At 47.4% G+C, this 18,037-nt stretch overlaps 1 protein-coding gene across 1 annotated transcript in view; it reads left to right on the forward strand.

The window, feature by feature from the left end:
* Nucleotides 1-653: 653 nt before the first annotated feature.
* The window catches only part of GPR139 (G protein-coupled receptor 139), a 43,728-nt gene continuing 26,344 nt past the window's right edge, over nucleotides 654-18,037 (forward strand). Inside the window, exon 1 of the mRNA XM_068969476.1 lies at nucleotides 654-777. Coding sequence (XP_068825577.1) covers nucleotides 654-777 — 124 coding nt within the window. The remainder of the gene's footprint in view (nucleotides 778-18,037) is intronic.

An 18,037-nucleotide genomic window follows, 5' to 3' on the forward strand; every position in this document is an offset into this window, starting at 1 on the left:
AGCGGGAGGTAAAGGGGGAGAAGAGAGCTGGATGAGGGGAAGGTCGAGAAAGGCAAACTGAGGACACCCCGCCCCAATACAGAACCTTTGCTGGAGAAGCAGGTCCCACCCACACCACGCCCCTCCCACTCAGGGCGGGGGACGGAGGGTTGGAGATGAAGGTAGGCTGTTTCCACCCAGTCTTCCTTTGGGGTTCTCAGGTCTAAGTTCATGTCTCCTCCAGAATCTGGAGCAGAGAGGGGCAGCTGGGACCCCCTCCTCCAGAGCATCTCACCCCACCCCTCCACCCCTTCCTTCCAACGGGTCCAGGCAGTTGCTGATTGGCTGCGGGGACCGGCGTCCCAGCCCCCCGGCTCCGAGGCGGGAGCCGAGCGAGCCCGAGGTGGGAGGCGCACAAATGGGCTCCGGGAGCCCCTCCCGAGTCCCAGCGCCCAGCGCCCAGCGCCCAGCGCCCAGCGCTCTGCGGGAGGGCTGAGCCGGGATTCCAGGCGGGCAGGTGCGGAGGGGACCGCGGCCAAGGGTAGAAGCAAGTCCTGCGGGAAGAGAGGCGCTGCTGCTCCGGCTGCTGCCTAGGCGGTCGCCACCACCGAGCCGGCGTCCGGAGCGGGGCTGGCAGGCCGGGCGCCGAGCCGCGGGGAGCGAGGGGCGCGCTCATGGAGCACACGCACGCCCACCTCGTAGCCAACAGCTCGCAGTCCTGGTCCCCCGGCTCGGCCTGCGGCTTGGGCTTCGTGCCCGTGGTCTACTACAGCCTCTTGCTGTGCCTCGGTTTACCAGGTGAGGGGCGTGGGGGAGAGGGAGGGAAGCCGGGAGCCCAGAGAGTGCGGGGCGAACCCTGCTCAGGGCCCCCGGGCCTGGCCACCTTCTCGATGAGATCCCTGGCGCCCCCTCTGCAAAAAGTTTACGCCTTTCCGGGCAACTGCGGACATTTCCAGACTCTGGGGGGTGAGAGGAAGTTGCGGTGGCCTGGCAGGGACGGTGCGTGTGCGTGTGTGTGTGTGTGTGTGTGTGTGTGTGTGTGTGTGTGTGTGAGCGCGCGCGTCTCAAGAGTGTGCGCGGTGGGCGATGGGCCAGGATGTGTGTGGGGTTTGAGCTCCTCGGTGTGTATTTGTGTGCGCGACTGAAGGGCTCGGTCAGGCGTCCGTGAGGGGCTCCAGGGAGGGCTGTGTGTGTGTGTGACTCGACTGCAAGTCCGGACAGATGGTGTCATGGGGGCCTCCCCTCTCCCGTCGCCCCCCAGGTCCACCCAGACTAGGGGCACCTCTGCCCCGCGCCGCCTGACCCCAGGGGACGCTGAAAACCCTGATCCTGGGCACTCTCTTGTTCCGGGGGGGTGCTGGGATTGAGCAAGGGATGAGCCCCCTCTGCCACCCTGAGGAAGGCGAGGCTAGGAAGAGTCAGGCTGGCTCCAGGACCGTGCCCTGGACAGGGCAAGGGTGCGGAGGGACATGCGGGCTACCGAGGCCGCCACCGCAGGGGGTCACAGTCTCCTTGAGGACCTGCCTCACCTCTTGGCTTTGCCTCCAGTCCACCGACCCTGGGCAGCTCACTGCTGCTGCAGATGTCTGTCTGGTTCCACAGCTTAGCCTGCTGTCCGAAGTGTAGCTGAGACTTGCACTGAATTCCTGAAGAGAGCTTGGGGTCGGGGGGCGGCAGGGGGCATTGCCGCCGCGGGGAAGTGGGGAGTTGGTGCTTGCCAGGGCACCTGAGGCAAGCAAGAGTTTGGGGGGCTCCAGCTGGAGATGGACACTTCTTCCAGATAGTCCCTGCGACAGTCCCTGAATCTCTGTGGCTGAAATATTCCTGAAGATCACTTGCGGGCAGATGGGAGAGAGGGACAGAAAGAAATAGGAAAAAAAAAAAAAAATCCAGTCCTATCTAAAGCCTAGAATCATAGCATCATCTACCCTGCTGCCTTCAGGATCCTGGGAACTTGACAGCTGGATTTCTGAAGAGCCTGGCTGAGATTTCCTTTCCAAAACATTCAACTTGATAGCCACAGCCTCTGCCGTATTTAAATAAATCGCCCCCTCCCAAATTTGGCAGGTAGGAGAAAGCATAAGTTTGCTAAGACTGAGCCTCTCTGCCAATGAGTGATGAGGCTTTTATTACTAACGAATTGCTCTGGCTGCCCTGGCAGAGAGCTAGCCTGATTCGCACTGCTGGGGTGGCGGGCACGTGTCCTGTAATTACCCCAAGCTGGGATCGATTTAGGCCCAGCTCCCACCTCCCCGCCCCCACCCCCTGGCCCTCCTGAACCTCTCCAGAACTGTCCTTTGAGGAGTGTTTTTGAGAAGGTTACTTATTTGATGAACCACAGAAATGACAGAGCCCCCTTTCCTTTTAGCCCTCATACCAGAGTATATCTGACTCCCATCGGTCACCCCTCCATCCTCTCTTTAGACTGAAGTTACCACTCTCTCAGGCTTTTCTTCTGAAAACCCCTTGAGGCACAGAACCATAGAGACAAGGAAAAGCTCTCAGGGTCCAGAGCAGAGAAATGAGGATGGGGAGAATGAGGGAAAGCTCCGATCTTCAAACCCCTCAAGGTGGGAGTCAAGGTACTGCACATTTACAGATTAACTCCCATGCCTGCTAGGACCTTCCTGCCCCTAGCATTGGCACCTGTCTTATGCCAGGCACAGACTCTTCAAGGCTGAGCCCAGGGCTTGGAGATTCAAAAGAGTGAGGAATTTTGATCAGAACTTGGAGGACATTGATGTGTTCATACATTCAGAGTTATGACCACCTACTGTTGTGCCAAGAGCTGAGGAGGTGACTCAGAGACCCCTAAGACACAGTCTCTGAGATCAGGGAACTCAGAGATGGACGCAGAGGGTCAAACATCCTGGAGAAGAACCACTGGAGAGGTCAGGCTTGCGGGAAGATCATGGGCTGGTAACAGCTTGGTTAATGGCTTGCAAGGTGGCTCAAGGGTGACATCCTTAAGTCATTCTCTCAAAACCGTAAGGACAAAAAATATGTCCTAGTGACTAAGAGTGCAGACTGTAGAATGAAGCAGAGTTGGCTGTTAATCTATGAACTTTTTAATGTCTCCATGCCTCAGTTTCCCCTTCTGTGAAATGAGCATTATGAGAGTAGCTACCCTTGAAATTGTGGTGAGAAGTAAAGATGTTGATGGAGATGGGGGTGCAAGTCAAGCGCTCAGCTCAGTGCCCAACACACCACACATTGATTGCTGCTGTGTGTGCTGCTGCAGTTGTTATCATGAAGCTGATTCAGTTGTAGGAAGGACTGGGGCTGCTTAGCCCTGCCTGAGCTGGAGGAAGGACTTGGAGGCATGCGGAGAAGAGCACTGGGCTCAGTGCCGGCTCCTCCGGCAGAGCTCATTTCAGTATTCCCCACCCTGCCCCCAGCCCCCAACAATTAGCAAACTCTCACTACCCTACCTCTGAGGCTCAGCTATGCTGGGTGTGAAGTAACAGACCGAAGAGCTTGGTAATATTGTTGAAAACTGAGATTTTAATTGAATCACTTTTCCTGGCAGTGGACTCACCCCAATTTCAAATTCTCACTGTGGTGGTAGAGGGTTAGGGAGTGGCTGTGTGTTGGCAACAGGGGAGCCAGTAGCTAGGGGAAAGCAAGGCTGTTTCTTAGCCCCTTCAGCCTCTAGATTAAGAGGAAGAGCTTGGTAAAGGCCATATGGTCCAATCCCCTGCCTCTAGGAATTGCCCCATACAGTCTAATTTAACTGGTCTGGTGGAGAATACAGGGATTTCTAACAAAGCTCTGCCACTTGAGAATTCTTACTCTCTGCACCACAGCTTTCCCCACCCATTAAATGGGTGGAGCACACAGGCACTTTATGTTAAGATAACCTATGTTAAAATGGCTTACCACAGTGCCCAGACTGTGGAAAGCACTGTCACTCAATGCCTTCTCCACACTGGATTTTTTTCCTGTATAAAATGCTTCTATTTTTGCACTGAATTCCCCCATGATGTGTACATATCCCGAACATGTTTTACGGAGGAGCAAACTGAGATCCTGAGAAGTGGAGCACCTCGTCTATAGTTGAGCAGTCCAACCAGCATGCAAACAGCTGTCCTTCCATTGCATCCAGTACCTTCATTACTGTTGAGAAGTTATTTCACTAACTTCAGTCCTTCTTGCTGTGTGCTCAGTGAACAAAACTAGTGTCCCAGCTGTTCCTAAAACTCCGTCTCTTTCCTCTTCCTTATAAAATAAGCAAGATGTTTCCAACTTTTCAAAACACATACAATAAGCCAACAAAATCGAGTTGGGGACCCTGATTGGGCCAGCTGGGACAAGACAGTGCACAGCAGAAGGCAGTGCGGGAGGAAAAGATGAGCCTGAAATGCTTGAGGAAAGAGAGCAGGAGAGAGGACCGGTGAGCCTGCCTGATAAGGAAGGAGTAATGCAAAATTATACTGAGATTTGAAGGAGATATTTTTAAAACTTTTCCTTCTAAAAGGCACAATGAATGTTAAGGGAGACAAAGTGAGAGAGATGGAGTCACACAGCAGACGGGAGCCTTTGCCCAATTGCCTGTCTGCCTCTGGGGGTTGGTGCAGGATGAAAGGAGGTGATGAGGCTGTAACCTATCAGGTAGTAAACGCTTTGACATGTGCTAGTTACTGTTGTCGGAGAAGGCAATGGCACCCCACTCCAGTACTCTTGCCTGGAAAATCTCATGGACGGAGGAGCCTGGTAGGCTGCAGTCCACGGGGTCACTAAGAGTCGGACACGACTGAGTGACTTCACTTTCACTTTTCACTTTCCTGCTTTGGAGAAGGAAATGGCAACCCACTCCAGTGTTCTTGCCTGGAGAATCCCAAGGACGGGGGAGCCTAGCGGGCTGCCATCTATGGGGTCACACAGAGTCAGACACGACTGAAGCGACTTAGTAGCAGCAAACTGATCTGAGCCCTCTAGACGTGTTCTCTTTTGCCTGTAAACATCTTTGGAGAAAGTGTAGTAAACAGATTAAGAGTACCCAGTCTGAAGCTGGACTTCTGGAGTTTGAGTCTTGGCTTTGGTACTTAGAAGCTGTGTGACTTTAGGCAAGTGACTTTAACTCCTCTGTGCCTCAGTTTCCCCATTTGTAATGTGAGGATGATGACAATAATGGAGTCATAGGGTTCTTGTAAGGATTAAATAAGCACTTAACTCAATGCCTGGCACACAGCAAGCACTCTATAGGTCATTTTTTCATCATTTAAAAATTAGGGAAATCAAGGGAAAATTCCTGACTTGTTTTATGACATCACCTTTACCCTAATATCAAAATAAGACAAAGACATTATAGGAAAACTAGCAACCGATAGTCCTCATGAACATAGACTTAAAAATCCTTAACAAAACATTAGCAACTCTAATCCAGCAATATATGAGAAGGATAATATTGAGTTGGTCAAAAAGTTTGTTCAGGTTTTTCCATAACACCTTATGGAAAACCCAAATGAACATGTGAACCAACATAATACACAACACCAAACTGGATTTATCCCAGGAATATAATATAGTTATATATAGTTATAAAATAGTTCAATATTTGAAAATCATTCACCATATTAACAATGTGATTCACCATACTGGCAAACTAAAAAAGAAATTCTATATTATCATTTTAATAGATGCAGGAAATATTTGACAAAAGTCAGTATCCATCCATTTGATTAAAAAAAACTTATCGAACTAGGAACAGAGAGAGAACTTCTTTAATCTGATGAAGAACATCTATTACCTATAGCTAACATCACATTTAATGATGAAAGATGGAACGCTTTCCCCCTAAGATCTAGAACAAAGCAAGGATGTTCTCATCACTCCTATTCAGCATAATACTGGACGTTTTAGCCAGTGCAATAAGGCAAGAAAAAGGGAGGAAAAGGTGTACATGGAGGAAGAAATTAAATTGTTTCTATTCTTAGATGATATAATTGCCTTCATAGAAAATTACAAAGACTCCACAATAGAAGCTCCTAAGGACAAAATTAATGAATTAACACACTTGCACACTGTTAATATGCAAAAACCCTATTGTATTTCTACATATTAGCAATGGAAAATTTGAAATTAATAATTGGAATTAGGGGCTTCCCTGGTGGCTCAGTGGTAAAGAACCCACAGACCAATGCAGGAGACACAGGTTCAATCCCTAGTCCAGGAAAATCCCACATCCCACAGAACAACTAAGCCTGTGCACAACAACTATTGAACTTGTGCTCTAGAAAGCAAGAGCCGCAGCTACTGAGCGCATGCTGCGACCACTGGAGCCCACATGCCTAGAGCTGTGCTCTGCAACCAGAGAAGCCACCACAATGAGAAGCCCAAGCACAGCAACTAGAGAGTAGCCCCGGCTCACCACAACTGGGGAAAGCGCTCTCACGGCAATGACGACCTAGTACAGCCAAAAATAAATAAACAAATAAAACTGAAAAAAAAAACACCCACTTAACTTCAACTCGCTATTGTAAAAAAAAAAAAAAAGGGGGGGGGATTAAAAAAACATATTTCCAGCTTCCCTTGAAAAAACAACTGAAAACGTTAGACTCTTGTTCCCAAAACAGTAGCAGTCAGCTAGAGCTGAGCAGTAGGCTGCTTTGCCTTTCCTGTGCAACTCTGTGTGTGTGTGTGTGTGTGTGTGTGTGTGTGTGTGTACATGCACATTAACAGGTAATAACATTCATAGTACTTGAAAACCTAATAGTATAGAAAAGGCACATGTTGCAAAGTCTCCCTCCTGTTCCCTTTCCCCTGCTCATCAATACCCAAAACCATCCCATCATCACCGCCACACATAAGTAATCACTGTTGTTGTTTTTCAGTCACTAAGTCCTGACTCTTTGCGACCCCATGAACTGCAGCATACCAGGCCTCCCTGTGTTTTGCTATCTCCCGGAGCTTGCTCAAACTCATGTCCACTGAGTCTATGATGCCATCCAACCATCCCATCCTCTGCCACTCCCTTTTCCTCTTGCCTTCAATCTTTTCCAGCCTCAGGGTCTTTTTCAATGAGTCGGCTCTTCACATCAGGTGGCCAAAGTATTGGAGCTTCAGCTTCAGCCTCAGTCCTTCCAATGAATATTCAGGATTGATTTCCATTAGGAGTGACTGGTTTGATCTTGCTGTCCAAGGAACTCTCAAGAGTCTTCTCCAGCACCATGATTCAAAAGCATCAATTCTGCAGTGCTCAGCCTACTTTATGGTCCAACTCTTACATCTGTACATGACTGCTGGAAAAACCATAGCTTTGACTATATGGACTTTTGTCAGCAAAGTGATGTGTCTGCTTTTTTAATTTAAAAAAAGGGTCTAGTTTCCAGTTTATTTCGGTGCATATATACAAGCAAATATGAATAGGGGTTTTTAGTGTATATATACAAGCAAATATGAATAGGGGATTTCAAGTCTCCTTTTTTTTTAATTCTTTTGAGCACATAATACACATCAACTTATATCTTGCTGTTTTCTCACTTCATATATCAATAAGCCAAAACAGTATATATAATGCTTTTTCCTTCTTTAATGAAGTGATGTAGGATTCCATTGTATATTTGTACAATCTATTTAATGGTTACCCCTTCAAAAGAACACATGCACCCCAGTTCGAGACAGTCCCTATGTGGTGCACCTAATTCTCTGCAACCTGTCTGGCCCCTCTTAATTCTCATTTGGCATTAGGATCCTTGTCATAATAGTGGGAGAAAGAGCATTGCATGAGGAGTCCTGAATTCCAGGCTTGGTTCTTGTAATAACCCACTGTGTGACCTTGGACAAGTCATTCTTAATGAGTCTGTTAAAGGCCCAGGAGAGCTGAACTCTGCTTGTGTTGCTCAGTTGGAGATATGGCCCATTGATGGGATTTAAGCGCAGACCAATGAGGTAGCTATGATGGAGGCTGTCTGGGCTGGCCTTGGGCTGGAGTCCAGAACAGTAGCTTTGTAATCCTTGTCTCTGACTAAGAGTTCAATAAATGTTATTAACCTTCTATTCCCTGCATTGTTTTGTGGCAATTTGAAGTAAAACATGCAAAGGCTTCACATGGTCCCTCACACATTGTAGAAGCTCAATAAATAGTAGCTCACATTGTTTTTATTGCCTAACATGTCAGTGTGTTCAAGCACTGTAAACCCCCTAAGCCACAGACTGCTTTGTACATAGGACTTTTCCATAAATGCACAATTCCACTCCAAGTGTACCTACCAGACATGAAGCTCCATGTCATAGCAAACTAGGAGAGAATGATCCAATGGATTAAGCAATCAGTGCCATCATGAGCCTAGGGAATTTGTACCCCTAAGAGAGTTGCCTGTGGCTCTGTGAAGCCTCCAAAAATAATATCAGTCCAGGTCATGAAATGGTCTTCAGCTAAAATTAGTGGAGAGAATGACAAGCACCACCAGCAAGTTCACACTACGTGCTGCAGCTAGGATGGTGAACAGAAGAGGGAAGAGAGGTGAACACAGATCCTGCCACTCAGCCTCTATGTGGATCTGAAATACGTGGATGTTTATAGGAAATGCAGCTCTGCAGTGCTAGGGGTGGGGCAGTGCAGGTGTCTTGAATTCAGATACCTGCATGGGGCAGCCCAACAGTGTGAATAAACAAAATAGGCCAGTTTTAAGAACTGTTTCACTTATCCAAAGAATTATGCTTCCCTGCTGTTTTGCTGAAAACATGTGACTCTTTCAGTCTATTTCCTTTTTTCTCAATGATAGAGACATATATACCAAAAACACTGCCCTTTCCCCTTAATGATTGCTAACACTTATGTAGCACTTACTTTGTGCTGGAGATTCTTCAAAGTACTTTACATACATTCAGTTCAGTTCAGTTGCTCAGTCGTGTCCAACTCTTTGCAACCCCATGGACTGCAGCATGTCCAAATTCCCTGTCCATCACCAGCTCCCAGAGCTTACTCAAACTCATGCCCATTGAGTCAGTGATGCCATCCAACCATTTCATCCTCTGTCGTCCCCTTCTCCTCCCACCTTCAATCTTTCCCAACATCAGGGTCTTTTCAAATGACTCCGTTCTTTACATCAGGTGGCCAAAGTATTAGAGCTTCAGCTTCAGCATCAGTCTTTCCAATGAACACTCAAGACTTATCTCCTTTAGGATGGACTGGTTGGATCTCCTTGCTGTCCAAGGCACGCTCAAGAGTCTTCTCCAACACCACAGTTCAAAAGCATCAATTCTTTATAGTCCAACTCTCACATCCATATATGACCACTGGAAAAACCAAAGCTTTGACTAGACAGACCTTTGTTGGCAAAGTAATGTCTCTGCTTTCTAATAAGCTGTCTAGATTGGTCATAACTTTTCTTCCAAGGAGCAAGGGTCTTTTAATTTCATGGCTGCAGTCACCATCTGCAGTGATTTTGGAGCCCCCAAAATAAATTCTGTCACTGTTTCCATTGTTTCCCCATCTATTTCCAAAGAAGTGATGGGACCAGATGCCATGATCTTAGTTTTCTGAATGTTGAGTCTTAAGTCAACTTTTTCACTCTCCTCTTTCACATTCATCAAGAGGCTCTTCAGTCCTTCTTCACTTTCTGCCATAAGGGTGGTGTCAGCTGCATATCTGAGGTTATTGATATTTCTCCCAGCAATCTTGATTCCAGCCTGTACTTCATCCAGCCCAGCATTTCTCGTGACGTACTCTGCACATAAGTTAAATAAGCAGGGTGACAATATACAGCCTTGATGTACTCCTTTCCCGATTTGGAACCAGTCTAGCTTATTTAATTCTCATGACAACCCTTTGAGGTCTGGACAATGATTATGCTCATTTTCAGATGAGAACGTTGAGACACTTACCCAAGGTCACACAAGTAGAGAATGACAGAGCAGTATTCGGCACTGCTGTCCAGCTTTAGTATAAGAAAATGGCAGCACATGTGCAATGACAGCTGACAGTTGACACTCAGGCTGGGCTGAGAGGTGGGGTGATAGACAGTAGGGAGGAGGAGGACCTAGGGGAGTTAGAAAATGCTACCACCACTCAGTTTTCCAGCCAATGGTCCAGTGTTGTAAACTGTTCTAAAAACTCTAGAAATCCAGATATTTACATGAAATGCCCAACGTTTCAATGTTGGCACTGAAATTCAAAAATTTTTTAAATCACTATGTGAGCCAGCACCACCTGAGCCAAATCAAAAATGTCTGCAGGCTTGATGCAGCCCACCAGGCTGCCAATTCACAAACTCCAAAGTGGGCAGAACTTCAAGAAGGACCAAGAAACATCAAGCAGCTCGCAGATGAATTGCGAATAAAAACAAGCTGAAGGGAGGAGCAAGAAATAATAGAGATGGAGACCAAAAGAAAGTGTGGGTAAATCAGAAAAGCATAGCAACTCAGAAAACCAGGGACTTGGCATAAACTGGAAGGAAAAGTTCCAAGAAATCCACAAACTTATGCTGACAGTGTCTTGAAAGCTTACCATTTAGGGGGAAGGGAATTGCCCTGCGCATCTGACAATGATCTCTCAGTGGTCCCCAGACATGGATTCAGGTTCTAAATTCGTGGCTTCTATTGGTGGGGCTCTAGCAGATTGCTCAAAGCTCTCTGAGCCTCCACATTCCTCTCTGCAGAGAGAGTGGAACAGTGCCTTTCTCACAGGGTTGATGGTATGGACAAAATGAGATAATTTGAGACTAGCCAGGGCCCAGAGCCTGCCACTCCATGGTTGCTGGGTTTTGGTGAATCTAAACACTCCCATTTCCCAAAATGAGGAAACTGAGACCTCACCCAAAATCACAGTGCTGGGAATGACCGAGTCTGAACCAGAACTTAGTTTTTCCAAGTCTTGCTTAGTTCACTTCTTACAAGGTCACATGCGAGTGGTCTCTGACAAGGAAACAAAGTGATAAGAGTAAAGGAGCAAAAGGCTACTTTTAGAGCTAAGAGTGACCGTCTAGATGCGGAGGAGAGGTGTGGGTTGGTGGGGGCGCGGGGGGGCTGCTGGTCCGGTTGTTGTTTTATCTAGGATTATTTTAGGTGGTACAAGGCTGCAGCATCAAAATCCCTTTTCAGTTTTCTTAATCCTTCTAATTCCATCAAAGGGAGAGTCTCAGCTAGGTGCCAGTGTGTCTTTAACACCTTTTCACATGTGCTAAAAATCTCCCTTTCTAGCAGACACAGAGCAGACCTAGAGCTCAGCACCTCAGCAGGAAGCAGTATCTAGCGAGAATTTAATGTCACTCTTGTAGTGTCACTGTATTTATTTTTAAGGCTACCTTTTGTTTACAACAGGGAGGTGGGTTTGTTTGTGACATGTACAATTGTCACATGTCCATGCTATCCAGTATAGTCACCGCCAGCCACATGTGGCTATTGAGCACTTGACATTTAACTAGTACAACTTGCAGAACTGAGTTTTTTATTTCATCTCATTTCAATTAATTTACAATTAAAATCTGATACTCGACTCAGTTATTAGAAAATAACTGTTTGGAACAACATGAGTATGTAAGTCTATCCTTTCAACTGTACATTTCATGACATCTAAACAGATCAAGGATTTTCAGTGAAAATTTAGCATCCATAGAGAGATGTGCAGGAAGTATAAAAAAATACAACAGACTTTGGACATTTAGTATGAAAAAAGAGTTAAATATCTGGATAATTTCCATTGATTACATTTTGGATGAATAAGGTTAAATAAAATATATTGTTAAAATTAATGTCACCTGTTTCTTCTTATTTTTTCTAATGTGGCTTCTAGAAACAATGAGAGTGCATATGTGGTTCACATTACATTTATATTGGACAGTAGTACTGTATAAATACAAGAAAAAATGCATATCACTTTAAAACAAGATGTCAAATAAATAATAGTACACAGGACACAGAATATGGCAAAAGTTACAACATTAATGGGTCAGTTACTAAAATCTGGGGAACACTGATCTAATAGAATGCTCTTGATGAAGAAACTGAGACCCAGCCAGGGCAAGTTACCCAAAGTTTCATAGCTAATTAGGGGTGACCTTGACCCCAAACCTTCCAGATTCCAAATTAAGTAAGGTTTGACCACAGCAAGGGGAATAACCCTGTCAGCTCCACCTCCACCAAAGGAAACGTAAGGCAAGTAGAATTGCCGGGTGGGGAGAAGGTGGCTACCCTGAGTCCCAGTGGAATTCAAAGGGAAGGAACCTCTCTGTATGGATGACTTAGGAGCTTGGCCTTCCTACCAAGTGAAAGCAGAATGATTGGGACTTCTCTTGAGGAAAGGCATGACCAGCTGAACTACATTTAGGGGAAAGTAGGCTTTTATCCCAAAGATATATATTCACTTTGCCCCATGACAAAGAAGGATGAGATGAGAAACCAGACAGCACAGTTCCATTCAGAGAGCATCTGCACTCATTGATTCACTAATCCACCCATCCCTCCGTCCATCCACCTGTCCATGTAACTGGCAGTGCCAAGTGCCAGGCACTATACTGGCATGCAGTAAACCAAAAGAGATCCCTGCCTTGCCTTTGTGTGCATGTGCACACAACCATAAACACACACACACACACACACGTACATACAGAGATGGGGAAAACCAGCATGACCAGAAACCCTAATAAATGTAAACAGTCATCTGTGAAAAGATCTTGAAGCAGAGAAGGGCACGTGGTGACCTGCACATATAGGGAGCCTCAAGGGGAACAGCTGAAACCCGAGGCTGAGGAAAGAAAGGATGGAAGGATGAGGACAACGGGAGCCAGCTGTGAAGCCACCCTTCAGGAGGCGACCCGGTGCCCACACAGCTGAACAGAAAAGGCACTCAATTCTGGGAGTAAGGTGGCTGAGGCAAGGCGAGCGCATAGTGTGAGGTGCAAGCAGCCAGAGCTTCATTAAAACCATGCACACCGATCCTGAGCTGGGACAACACACTCTGCAGTGTGAGGACTGATGTGTCCACCAGCAACTTCTATCCTTCCCCATTGTTTGCTCTTGCTAGAGCTCAGGGAGCTGCTTTTTGCCACAGACATTTCTTACCATTTTCAGCTAAGTGCAGAGCAAGCTATCAGCCATATCTCTTCAACTGAGGGCCTCTACACACACACACACACACACACACTCACTCACTCACAAACAGACACATAGACACACACATACAGACATGCATACATATATCCACCCCACCCCCCACCCCCACAGACACATATTCCATAGTCAAAGGAAAAGAATGGCCTGTGATTCTCTTCTGGCTGCAACCCTTGCTTTTAGCATTCCTGGCCTCACCCCACGGTTCAGCTCCACAGAACCTGCTGACAAGGGCCATCATCTGCCTCTTGAAAAAAACCAGCAGCATCCTTGGAAGGTGGTAAAACAGAGCGTTGATTGCAGGGGCCACTGCTGTGAGGAGGGGGTGCTGCTGCTGCTGCTAAATCGCTTCAGTCGTGTCCAACTCTGTGTGACCCCATAGACGGCAGCCCACCAGGCTCCTCTGTCCCTGGGATTCTCCAGGCAAGAATACTCGAGTGGGTTGCCATTTCCTTCTCCAATGCATGAAAGTGAAAAGTGAAAGTGAAGTCGATTAGTCATCTCCGACTCTTCGCAACCCCATGGACTGCAGCCTACAGTCCATGGCTCCTCCGTCCATGGGATTTTCCAGGCAAGAGTACTGGAGTGAGTTGCCGTTGCCTTCTTCTCCAAAGAGGGGATGGATGTGCCTTAAAGGAATCACAGGCCCCACAAACTCTTGACCTTCACAGAGCACATGTCCGCCCTTCACACCCAGGATCCTTCCAGAACTCCACTGCTCATGGTCAGAGGCATCACAGAACAATGGTTTAGGAATTAAGTGCCATCTTGCCAGTTGTGAGGTCTTTCCCCATCTTCAAGGCTTGGTCTCCCACTGTGCATGTGTCTGTGGAGCCCCTGTCAGGTGCCAGGCACCCCTGTGGGCACTAAGGGAGGCAGCAGGCCCTCCAGGAGGCACACAGGAGTGACAAGATAACAGTGCAGCCACAAAGTCACATTAGATGCTGATGCAGTCTGAGAGGGTAAGACGTGGCAGAGAGAAGGGTGCAGGACAGGGCTCCCCGGAGAACGATGTCTGAGCAGAGGCTGGAATGACAAGAAGGAGGGGCATGGCAGCCGGAAAGGAAGGGGCAGGCAGAGTGTGAAAGTGGGGGAGGGGATGCGCTGCTCGAGCTGGAAGGCAGCGCTGGGGGGGCTTGAACGTGATGCCAAGAGGTGGGAACCAGGGAGTCGCAGGCTGGACGGTGTGGGCCTTTGGGGTCGATGAGGCGCTTGGGTTTTACTCTAAGTGTTGCAAGAGACACTAAGCAGGTGACATGACCTAATTTGAGTTTTTCAAAGAACTGTCTGGCTGCTGTGAGAAGAATGGAGGGAAGGTGGTGGGAAGGGAGAGGCTGAGGAGGTGGCTGCCGTGGAACGGGGTGTGAAGGGCCTCCGGGAGCTGGCACAGGGCAGGGCATGCAGCGGGAGTGTGGGTCAAAGGTCACGTTTACAGCCCACCCCACATCCCACTCCTGCCCCAACCACCATCTCCTCCGTCTCCAAGTAAAACAGGCAGCCAAGAGAAGTGAGCCAACTGGGGATGTCTTCGGACATGTGCCTGCTCCGGGACAGTGTGGGACCCTGCGCTGTAAGATCCCTGATCAGGGTCGTGGCCCTGGGTAAGTCCCGCTGATGACCCAGCTGTCAGTTGCGGAGAGTTCTGATCAGAGAGGAGGTGACTGCCTGGGCGAGAACAGTAAGTCACCTTCAGCTCTGTCACTTGACAAAGGAACGGGATCGAGTTGTGGCCGGCGTGGCAGCAGGACGTCATCATCATGGCTGCACTCAGCTCTGAGGCCTAGGGTCCAGCAGGAGGAAGGGAGTAATGTCCCCAGGACTGTGGTGGAGAGGCTGAAGACAACGTGACCACGGACGGAGAGGTGTGTGGAAGACGGGAGAAAGGGCTCTTGGATCTTCTCAGAGGAGACCTTCTGGCCAGAAGAGGCGGAGTCTGAGAAATGAGATGACCTTTTTTTTCTTAATCACTGCCAGCACTAAATGCTGGTCAGATGCTTGCTGGTTAACACCCTCCTCAAGCCCCTGGTTTCACTTCCGGAAGAGGTCTAGAGGGGGTCACAGCTTCCGGCGGCTGACTGGAAACTCAGACCTTTCAGAATATGAGAGAAGCCTATTCAAGGTTTTCTTAAAAAGTAGCACCTTCCCTATTAACTTTCAGAGAGAAGTTCATAACAATTCACATTTCTCATGACTCTTAAGAAATTTTAAAGTGTGGCCAAACTGAGCTCTCCCAGACTGTTATCAAGCGGCCAAAACCAGGAAGCCGTGACCACCTTTGCAGGGAGCTGGTGCTGTGCAGTTCACCACAGCCCCACCTCTTCCCTTACTCACGCCCAAGACAAAGATTTTTTTCTTCTACCTGGCCTGTGTCTCTCACTTAGGTCCTCTGCCTGGCCCCTCTAGGATTTTGAATTTTCTGTGTTAATGCCTTTCCTCAAATGTAACCTTGTATACACTACAGACACACCTCCATGTCCATTTACGCCCTCACACTTATGACTGCATAGCCACCTTCCAACGATTCTAAATGCTTTATTGCAAGAAAAGTTGCTAAGACCTGGATTTGAGGCCCACTGGACTTTCTGGGTGTATGTAGTTAACTTCTCTCTCTCAGCCTCTATTTCCAGATCTATTACATAAGGTTAAGAGTACCCACCTTGCTGAGAATATATGACATCATGTACATCAAAGGTGTTCAGTTCAGTTCAGTTCAGTCACTCAGTCGTGTCCGACTCTGCGACCCCATGAATCGCAGCACGCCAGGCCTCCCTGTCCATCACCATCTCCCGGAGTTCACTCAGACTCACGTCCATCGAGTCCGTGATGCCATCCAGCCATCTCATCCTCGGTCATCCCCTTCTCCTCCTGCCCCCAATCCCTACCAGCATCAGAGTCTTTTCCAATGAGTCAACTCTTCGCATGAGGTGGCCAAAGTACTGGAGTTTCAGCTTCAGCATCATTCCTTCCAAAGAAATCCCAGGGCTGATCTTCTTCAGAATGGATTGGTTGGATCTCCTTGCAGTCCAAGGGACTCTCAAGAGTCTTCTCCAATACCACAGTTCAAAAGCATCAATTCTTCGGCACTCAGCCTTCTTCATAGTCCAACTCTCACATCCATACATGACCACAGGAAAAACCATAGCCTTGACTAGACAGACCTTAGTCGGCAAAGTAATGTCTCTGCTTTTGAATATACTATCTAGGTTGGTCATAACTTTTCTTCCAAGGAGTAAGCATCTTTAAATTTCATGGTTGCAATCACCATCTGCAGTGATCAAGGGTGTAGCAGGTGCTTAATAAATAACGCTGACAAGGATTTCCTATCTGATCCCCACTTGGGCTCTTAGGCTGCATAAAGTATCAGGCTCCATTCCATGAGGCCCTAATTTGTGCCGAAGGTTATAGGGGATAATGATGGAGGGAAAGAAAAAGATACAGTGAAATTGTCCCTTAAAGCACTCACTCTAGTTAGGTAAAAAAGCAAATCAATAATCATAATATAATGTGACACATTCTTTAACAGAAGTGAGGGTGAGGCATTGAAATTCATGTAAGAACCCAAACTTACCTCTTCCTGGAAGCAGCAAAAAGATACTGAGTTAGGCAATGTGCCCTTGATAGTAGGCACAGAGTCTGAGTCTACTCTTTGATTCCAGTGCCCTCTGGTTTTGGCACATGCCAATGGCTTTGGTAAGTATTGGGTGGGTGGATGGATAGATGGATGGATGGATGGATGGATGGATGGATGAATAAACAGATGACTGCCATCTCAATTCCATGAGTATAACTTCCTTAATAATCTTGAAGAGACTGAAAATACATCTTGACCATAATATCGTCATCACCACCACTACCATTACTGAGCCCTGACTCTGAGACAAACACCAGATCAAACGCTTTGCTCCACAATGCATCATTTAATCCTCACAGCAATGGCTATGAGGTCGGAACTTCTGTGGCAGGTGGGGAAACCGAGGCTCTGAGAAATACAGTGAGCCACCCAAGAGAGTTCAGCCACTGAGCAGCAGATCTGAGCTGTGACAATCCTGTGCACCCATGCTTGTGCCTGAGCTGCCACGGGGCCTGCTGTGGACATTGGTATTCAGAGTATGAGAGAGGACAAATGCTGTGTCTACAGACCTCTGCCTTGGTTCACCCTCCCAGCCTGGTCTTTGCAGGCATTTTGAGGGACTACGTCTTCCTTTCTGATTGAGGACACTTCCTGGTGTCCCTATTGCCCTTTCCCCAAGCAGATGCTTTAATTACTTGAAATTATTTTTAAGCAAGGACAGGAAGGTGAATTCCCTATCCACCCCACACCTAACCTACAAAATGGAAATTGAGTTGCTTTTTTTTAAGAAGCACATTGTGATGAAATGACTCCCTGAAAAACTCTGCCATCTTCCAGAGACTTCCAAGGTGTCCTTTATCAGCCAGAAGCAAACTCACTTCAGTCAAGTGCTCAGAATTCCAAATCCAATTCATGTGGTGAATGTTTATTGACCACCTATTATGTGCCAGGCTCTGTTCCTAATCCTTAAAAAAAAATCATCAGTAATAGCCATTAATGTTAATATAGTGTTGGCCAATATACAAAGTGAATTAAAATTTACAGAGGGCTTGCTCATCCATTATGAAACTGAAGTTAGAAGGAGTCAGACAGCTTTCCCAAGTTACTCCCAATAGGCAGGCTTGAAAAAAATTAAACTACATCCTTGAATCTCAAACCCAGGCTCCGAGTTCCACAAAATGCACAAAGGCTATGAAAGACAGGAATGACCCCTACCCAAAACGGAGCCACCCCTCTGAATCTTGCTAGGACTGTCCAGTATCCATTCATTTGAAAACAGAGTGCTCCCTACTGGTGCTGCAAATAGATCTGGGCTCCTGTCCTTGGGGAGAGCACAGTCTAGCTGAAGAGATGAAAAAGCAGGTACATCTGTGTGGTATACATCTGTGGGGTGTGGTACACCATGGGACACAGAGGAAGGTATCAACTGCAGTCCTG

The sequence above is a fragment of the Capricornis sumatraensis genome, chromosome 3 (assembly GCF_032405125.1).
Source record: "Capricornis sumatraensis isolate serow.1 chromosome 3, serow.2, whole genome shotgun sequence".
In the NCBI taxonomy this organism is placed as follows: Eukaryota; Metazoa; Chordata; class Mammalia; order Artiodactyla; family Bovidae; genus Capricornis; species Capricornis sumatraensis.